The 9,368-nt window shown below is 44.5% G+C and overlaps 1 protein-coding gene across 1 annotated transcript in view; it reads left to right on the forward strand.

Moving 5' to 3' along the window:
- Nucleotides 1-8,980, forward strand: part of LOC128734076 (protein vein) — a 78,320-nt gene extending 69,340 nt beyond the window's left edge. Inside the window, exon 7 of the mRNA XM_053828077.1 lies at nucleotides 8,883-8,980. Within this exon, the coding sequence (XP_053684052.1) occupies nucleotides 8,883-8,980 (98 nt within the window). The remainder of the gene's footprint in view (nucleotides 1-8,882) is intronic.
- The last annotated feature ends 388 nt before the right edge of the window (nucleotides 8,981-9,368 follow it).

A 9,368-nucleotide genomic window follows, 5' to 3' on the forward strand; every position in this document is an offset into this window, starting at 1 on the left:
CGGCAAGGGCGCGTATGTCCTCCGTGAGTAGCGTGACGGCTTCAAGTCCATAGAGAACTACCGGTCTAATAAGAGTTTTGTACATTGTTAGCTTCGTGCGGCGGCGTATGGTTCCTGATCGTAGCGTTTTACGAAGGGCAAAGTAGGCCCGATTTCCCGCTTGGATGCGCCGCTGGATCTCCTTTCTAGTGTTGTTGTCCGCGGTCACCAGCGATCCCAAATACACGAACTCCTCTACCACTTCTAGTTCGTCGCCATCAACGAACTCTAAGACTCCGCTTTCAGTCTGGCGTAGATTGCCTCCGCCGTCGCAAAGTTCCAGGCTATGATATCAAAGTCGTCTATAAAGCCTAGATGTTGGCTACCCATGGTACAAATCGTGCCTCTCGTTTCGATGCCCGCTCGTCGGATCACCCCCTCAAGAGCGATACTGAACAGCATGCAGGATAAACCGTCACCTTGTCTCAACCCTCGCCGCGTCTCAAAGGGACTCGAGAGTGTCCCAGAGATGCGTACGAAACACATCACTCGATCCAATGTAGCTCTGATCAGTCACGTCAGTTTGTCCGGAAAACCGTGTTTGTGCATTATCTGCCATAGTTTGTCTCGATCGACTGTATCGTACGTATGTTGCTTTGAAATCAATAAAAATGTGATGCGTGGGCATGTTGTATTCCCGACATTTCTGCAAGATCTGTCGGATAGTAAAAATTTGGTCCGTAGTTGCACGAGCCCCCATGAAACCCGCCTGATAATTCCCTACGAAACCTTGTGCTATCGGTGACAACCGGCGTAACAGGATCTAGGAGAGTACCTTGTAGGCGGCGTTTACCAGCGTAATATCGCGATATAAACCACTCCTGCCTCCTCCGGTAGCTTTTCCTCCTCCCAATTCCTCGAAATAACCCAGTGTAGAGCCTTTGCTAGCGTTTCTCCGCCATGTTTATTAAGCTCTGCCGGTAGGCGGTCCTTCCCAGCGGCTTAATTGGTCTTCAGCAGGCCGACTTCTCGTTTGACTTCTTGGAGATCAGGTGCTAGGACATTACTATCTTCCATCGGCGCTCCTAGGTTAATTTCTGTTCCGCCTCCTTCTGCGACTTCGCCATTGAGGTGTTCATCGAAGAACTGCTTCCGTCTGTCGACCACCTCGCGCTCGTTTGCGATTAGATTCCCTCCCTCGTTCCTACACATGTCAGGTGTCGGTGTGTAGCCCTTCCGAGTTTGGTTCACCTTCTCATAAAACTTGCGCGTGTCATTAGCTCGGAATAGTTGCTCTAATTCTTCACGATCTCTGTCCTGTATTTGGCGCTTCTTCCTCCTCAGGATCGTGGTCAAGTGGTTCCTTGCTCGTCGGTATTTGGGCAGGTTCTCTCTAGTGGCAACACTTAGATAATTTTTCCAAGCAGTTTTTTCCCCTCCATCGCTTGTTAGCGTTCCCCATCAAACCAATCATTTTGTGTACTCCGAGGCTCAATACCTAGTACCTCTCCGATGGCCGAGCGTATTCTGCCCCAACCATCTTCAAGGTTTGAAGCGCCTAACTCCTCGGAAGCAGGCAGTGCCTTATTCAGTACTCGCGCGTAGTTCTCGGCAGCTTGCGGGTTATCTAGCTGCCTGATGTTCAGCCGAGGAGGACGGCTTTAACATGTCCGGTATACTGTGGACAGCTTTGAGCGCACATGTACTGCTACTAGGTAATGGTCAGAATCAATATCCGCACACCGTCGGAAGCGTACGTTCGTGATGTTAGAGAAAAACCGGCCCTCTATGAGAACGTGGTCAATTTGGTTCATTGTACGTTGGTCAGGTGATCTCCAGGTGGCTTTGTGGATATCCTTGCGCGGGAAAAAGGTGCTTCGGATCACCAGGCCTCGGGAAGCTGTGAAATTTATACATCGTTGGCCGTTATCGTTCGTGTCGGTGCTCAGGCTATGGGATCCTACCACCGGTCTATACATTTCTTCCCTACCGACCTGGGCGTTCATATCCCCGATAACGATCTTGATGTCCCGTGACGAGCAGCTGTCGTACGTTGCTCCAGCCTCGCGTAGAACGCTTCTTTCTCATCGTCGGGCCTGCCTTCGTGCGGGCAGTGCACGTTAATGATGCTATAATTGAAGAAACGGTCCTTTATCCTCAATACACACATTCTCTCGTTGATCGCCTTCCAATCTATCGCGCGATCTTGCAAAGCTACGATGCCGAGTTTGCGGGGTTCAAGCTGTTCAATCAGCACCTGCTCGCAACCTGCGAAATTTAGCGATCTGCAGTTCGAAGTACCGAGTCTCCATTCGTCGTCCTTGTTCCGTCGCCTAGGTCGATGCCGAATATTCCGCTCCGAATTTGCTTGAATTTTGTTAGTTGTAATTTAATTTAGGTGTGTAGCCGTACTGGGGCAACACTACCGAGTCTCGCGATGGGGCTGCCATCTTATAGTGCCGACACTCACTATACCTAATTCCCGGTTAGTATACGACCTTAATTTCCACCGAGGTTGCTTACCCGATCTCCGCTAAGGTTGCTCGTATTCCGGCTGGTACCAGCAGCAGGTCGGGATTGGAGTTAATAATAAGGATAAGGATAAGAGGCTAACGACCACTATGGGGTCTATATTTCGCATTATCCAGCCGTTTACCAGCTCCCATAGACAACAAACTTATTTTTGGGATTACGGAACCTAATCCAAATGGACATTTTTAGCTTGATGAATGTATTTGTAGTCTTATGATTTGTCTATAGAATGCTGAAAATTTTGATATGTCGCATGACTAGTTTTTATTAAAACTAGAGATTAGTCACTTTCCTTGTAACTTTTGGAAGCTGTTTCCGGGATAACAGAAGGACGGTTTACAAATTCATGCATGCCACCTTTTAGATTTTGCCAAAATCTACAACTTTGTTGACCATTGCATGGTTCTATCTAGTTGTTTAAGCATTATAATAACCATGGGTCCACGGATACCCCGTCGCCCTTCTACGTAGGGAAAAATCACTGCCCACATAAGGGTTAACTGGGCGTCGACTGGACCGGAGGTCATTTAGCTGCTCCATCATTAGAGGATTCCAAGGCCAATTTGGTGTACTGCCAATCGCTCCAATTTGTTGATCTGCTCCAATGTAATGCGAAGCGTTGTGACATGGCCTACACGTGATCGGCTAATACGGAATCCAGCTTGCTACCGCCGGAGAATAGCGCCGAACTTCTCCTGGATCCGGTTGAGGATTACCCTACAGAGTACTTCGAGAGTAATACAAATAAACGTGATGCAACGCCAGTTATCGCATTCAGTTAAAGGGGGGACTTTGACCAATAAGCCCTATCCAGTCCACCATCCAATTATACCAATCCAGTCCACCGGAAAAGTCGCGTTTTCCCATATATTGCTGAAATACTGAAGCAACATCTAGGCTGAAAAAGATGGGTCAGCTTTGAGCATCTGGGCAGAAATATAATTTCTGTTGGATGTTATGGCGCCTCCGAGATGAGGCGATTGGTGCGACGAACTGTTGGCGTCATACGCTGATGGTTTTGTTGGTCTTTGACATTTGAAACTCGGAAGAGTCTATCGCTTAAGCTGCTCAGTACAATCAGTCAGTAACTCTGTTCTTTGGCGACAACTTTTATTCATCTTGGCACTACTAAGGCGGGGAGAAATATTGTACAACAAACCAATGGCGGCGACAATTTCCCCTTGTTCGACTACGTAGTTAGTCCAGGCTCTCTTGTTCCGCATACAAGCTCGTTTAACAGCCCTCTCCAGTTCAGCGTATCGTTGACGGGCAGCTGTCTTAGCCGATCTGGTTCGCGTTCGCTCAACGCTGGCTTTCGCCTCTTTCCGCACGTCGATCTCCCTCCAAGTTTTATCCGAAATCATCATTGATCGTGATGAAAGCGTTCTTGATATCGGCCCATTGCACTTCGACGGTTCCACTTGGTGGCAACGAGCGAACCTCGTAACGGCACCCAATTTTCTCCTCCAGTCGTTGGACACGTGCGACGCGCAAACGTATCTCAGCGATAACAATATGATGGTCGGATGCGATATCAGCGCTGCGTTTGTTGCGTACATCCAGAAGGCTCCCTCGCCAGTTTCGGCTAATGCAAATGTGGTCGACCCACGTGACTTTAAGTACTGGTCTATGAGGGAAGAGCGATCCACCAATAACCATGTTGTTATTACCACAAAATTCTGTAAACAACTCCCCGTTTTCGCTTATCTCTCCCAGGACATGGGGGCCCATGCAGTTTCCCAAATGGATTTGAATGTCTCCCTTCGGGATTTTCTCAACCACGCTGTTCAGTTGGCTGTAGGAACTCTTTCTCCTGCAGGCCGGCAGCATCTTTTGGCGCATAGCACTGGATTGCTGTAAGGTTTCTAACTCGTGTTCTAAATCTGGAAACGATTATTCTTTCGACAACTGCATTGCGTACCCCAGCCAGTACCATGTGGAGGAAGGAAGTGTGGAGTGAACAGAGGTTATAGAATGCACGTGTTCACCCTTTGCCAGGCCTCACCTCATGATCGTTCTTGAAAATACTGCTATTATCCCATTACATTTCGGCTCGCAGCACAAAACCTTGGCGCGATGCAGTAAAACTTTCCGGTTCTACTGAGAACGATGCAACTGCCCAATTTCGCATACTCCGCACTTCCAGGCAGTGCTTTTTCTCCCGGAAGATATGGATACGCTGCTTCTTCTTCTGTCTGTATCTTTCCACGTCTTGACGTATGGCACTGTGCGTCTTGGCCGTCCGGGCAACGTTTTCATCATCCATCACCCTCCTACATCCATCGTCAAACCATCATCGTCATTTCGCTGGTTACGTGTCGCGTACCCGATGTAGCTCTTCACTACACTGCTAATGGCTGTTTTGATGATGTTCCAACAGCGCTCGTGTAACCTTCGTCAAGGTTGTGCTGTTCCGGCAGCGCAGCTTCGAGTGAATGCGCGCAGCTTCGAGTGAATGTGCGTAGTTTATGGTGATGTCTAGCTGTTTCTGCCGCGCGAGATTTAACCGAGCCGGTCTTTAGAGTACAGGACTATTACGGGGCTAATGCAATATGGCCGCACCTTATCTGTAAAAATAGGCGGTCACGAATCACAATGCTTCACAAACTTGTCGGGCGTACCACAAGGAAGTAATCTGGGACCATTTCTTTTTTTATTATTTTTTAACGACGTCTGTAAGATAATTCCATCAGGTCGATATTTAATTTATGCTGACGACCTAAAGCTTTACCTTGTTGTACGCTCGACAACTGATTGCATCGAACTTCAGCGACATCTGGACGACTTTAGCGATTGGTGTGCTCGAAATTTGCTTACCCTAAGTGTGTCCAAGTGCTCTGTGATCTCTTTCGCACGCAAAAAGAACCCAATTCACTGGAATTATTCCATATCTGGAGAACCAGTCAGTAGATTAACGGTAGTCAAAGATCTAGGTGTTCTTCTTGATGATCAAATGTCCTTCAGAAATCACTACTCCCATGTCGTTTCAAAGGCGAATAGAAATTTGGGGTTTATTATTAGACTTGCTAAAGAATTCACTGATCCGTACTGTTTACGAGCATTATACTATTCCCTTGTTCGTTCCGTATTAGAAGCCTCAGCTGCCATTTGGAGCCCATACACAGCTGTTTGGTCAAACAGGATCGAAGCTATTCAAGCAAAGTTCTTGCGCTACGCGTTAAGAAATCTACCCTGGAGAAACCCTCTGGAATTACCTCCATACGTTGAGCGCTGCCGCCTGCTTGACATGAATACCTTGGCTAAAAGAAGAGATATATGTAGAGCAGTTTTTGTGGCAAAGCTGCTTTTAGGCGAAATTGACTCTCCTCTTATCCTTTCCAAAATCGACATCAACACCCCATCCAGAAACTTTAGGTCATGGGATTTCTTAAGACTGCAATATCAGCGCACTGATTACGGCAAAAACGAGCCTATAAGGGCAATGTGTGACGTGTTCAATAAATACTACGTGCATTTTGACTTTTCTATGTCCATTGATGTGTTTAAAAATAATTTAAAGAGATTACCCTAGTACGTAAGATTTCTATTAATTGTTTAAAGTAGTCGTAAGTTAAATGTGATCCAAAATGTATTGTAAGCTTTACAGGGCTTACTATGTATACTATGTATTGATATCTAAAGATGATGGGGTTTTTACGCCTGCTTGAGAACGGTCGATGTATGATCATCTCAAGGAGGCTTTTCCCCATCCAATCCAATTCATGAAGGCCTGTATGGCCAGATGAATAAATAAACAAATAAACAAATAAACAAATAAACAAATAAACAAATAGTTCTAATAACTCTAGCAGCACCATCCAGCCGAGATTCGAACATACGAAAACTAGCTTATCGTCATCGGTACTTCTGAGGTGAGGGTTATGCATGTTGAAGATGCTTATATTGAGGAACCGGCCCCTAATTCTCAACCTACACATTCGGGGATTGAATGGCCACCACCCAATTACCCGTTTCCGCATCTCGCCCATGACTATGAAAGTTGTAACCAGCTCGTATGTGTTGCACCGGCTGTGGTAGATGCTATGTCTATCTCTTAACGTACGCACCGTTGAGCCCTTCCAGCATGCCTTCTGTAACGGTACAACATCGAACTTGTGGCTGTTCATTACGTAGGAGAGCGCTCGAGTGCTCCCTTAGAAGCTGAGAGACCGGCATTTCCATGTCCCGAGTTTCCCGTCAATAGTCGCTGTGCGTGGGAGACGAAAGTTTTCCTCTCTAGAGCCTCTAAAAGAGCAAAGCGTTGGGTTATAAACGTGTTTAAGACTTGACCCTTCTTTATCGATAGACTTCGCAGCAGGCTGTTAGAGTACAGGACAGTTAATGGGGGTTAATGCAATGATCCTACTGACTCTAGGTATCAGCATCTTTGGCTCGAGCAGCACGTTCCTCACAATCATGTACTGACTCTAACTGCACCACCCTGCCGAATATAGGACAACTGACTTGTTAGATCAGCATCGTACCTGAAAGCTAACTGAGCATATGATGGGTTTTTAACGCATTTATTGCTCCTAGCATCCATTTTTAGTCTGGGTAGATCCGCCGCTTTGATCAGTCGCGTTAGTTTATCCAGGAATCTATTATCGTGCATTATCTGCCTTACCTTTTCGCATTCAACTGTATCGTATGCTGCCTTAAAGTCTACAAAAGAACTGCTTCCATGTGTCGACCACATCGCACTCGTTTGTTATCAGGGTTTCCTCCTCGTCCTTACACATATCAGACTTCATTGTGTGGTGCTTTTTCCTCCTCAGGATCGTGGTCAACTCGTTCCACGCTCGTCATAACTGGGCTAAATTCTATCTCGGGGCAACCTTTAAGAATCCACTCCAGAATTTTTGCTTTCAAATTCCTACTTCATAGTAAAAGCGATTCCTTTTCCGAGTTATAGGTATCCCGGAGAATCCAATTGTTGGATCTTCATACAAGATTCTGGGTCTATAAGCAAGGTATTTTGTACGAATCGTCTGCAGAGTTCTTCCACATGATTTTTATGCGAGCAACCCCAGAGACTCTGTGCAAATCTTGTTTGTTCGTCCGGGAATGCTTAGATTGATAATATTGATATCCCGAGGAAAACTATGGGAGCAAGTACCAACAGAACTGAGCAGAACCAGCACCGCCGTTGTCCTGTACACTAATAGCTGCGAAGTATGTGAAATATAAAACCAGAAGGTTAAATTGCAAATTGTTTTGCATCTAATGTTTTTTATGATTGTGTATATGCGCAATTGCTTGTTATACACTGGAAAAATCGGTACATCCCACATATTCACATGAGAATCTTCATCCACCGCACATTTCATATATGACCATATGATACACTTATACGAACCAGTTTACGTGCGACCAACTAAATTTGATCTACTTTACCACTAACTAGGCCCTATTAGCTGGTGTACAGAAGTGCATAATTTTCCATATAAAGATCACGGCGATTTTTACATAATTTCACTGGCTTTCCTTTTTTTGCATGTTAGCTGAGCACATCTTTCTGTTAACTCATGAACACAAAGTATCGACATGAACAAGTAATCAAAAACTAAACAATTCAATAAACAAACTTAACATAGCTCTAAGGACGCTAAAAAAATACTGCTTTCGCTGTTACATGTCATTCACGTATCATCGTACTAGTTATTAAGCATGCATAGCTCAAGGCAACAACTTTCCAGTTAATATACTAAAGTTTCGCTGTGTATCCAATCTCGTTTTAGCTTCCCGGTGATCGACATCCTTTTGTGTGTGAGAACCGCCCTCCGCCTAGATTCGCTGCGAGTGGGTTCTTGGCCAACCCATTTAGTTTAAGGTTCATATTCAATCCATCATACGTAACCCAATGAATGAGATGAAGTATTTATTCTAGTCGAATGGCACTACTCTATAAATAGCATAGATGGAAATAATAATTGTAATGAAAACCCAAAAAGCAAACATGTACCAAAAACATATCATTGTGACATAAAACAAAACTAGTGAAACCAGAATTAAGCAAAGAAAAATACTAGTAACATATTCGATACCACTAGATGGCCAGCTAAAAGCAACCGTAAATCGATTTCCAAAATTATACAAAAATAATAGTTAAAAAACGAAAACTACCAATAATCGAACCGCTTGAGCTTGCAAAATGAAGAATGTAGCTAATTGCACGAAACGTGATAAGTTCTAACATTCAAATGTATATGAAATAACCCTCCTAACGGTTGAATGTGATTCTTTCTTTCCTGTAGCAAAACCGTGTGTTCCACTAATCCCTTCTAACACCGATGTGTTTGATTAAATCATCTTTTCTTTTAGTGACCAATTTACAATAGTAGAATCTAATTGCTGCTTTTTTTTAATCCCAGGTCATCCAGAATGTGCCGATTTTCTATTGATGGATTCACCGGCGGCCATGCCAGTATTGCCACCACTCTACGACTACGACGATGATAGCGATATCTAAAACTACCGATTAATGAAACAAATGAAACCAATTGCCACCCGAAATCGAATACGAGAATAAAAAAAAAGTTGAAATAATGTACTGCAGCAGCCATGTGATTGCAAATCGAAGTATTTATACAGACTAGGACAGCAGCAGCGTATGCAACAGCAAAGATCTATGTACTTTCAATGAAATTCCATTTGATTTAAGTAACTCGTTGTAAACCTACGTACATATAGTTCAGTTTGAGGAACATACACACACACATACATGGTAAAAAAACTGTTCTGAACTGAACGATAAACAGAATGTTGAAGAAAAACCAAAGATGTAAATATCATTGTACTAGTTGTAATAAATTATTGACTTGAAATAAAGCTGGTGTACTTTTACTGTTGATTAAATC

Source organism: Sabethes cyaneus, chromosome 2, assembly GCF_943734655.1.
Source record: "Sabethes cyaneus chromosome 2, idSabCyanKW18_F2, whole genome shotgun sequence".
NCBI lineage: Eukaryota > Metazoa > Arthropoda > Insecta > Diptera > Culicidae > Sabethes > Sabethes cyaneus.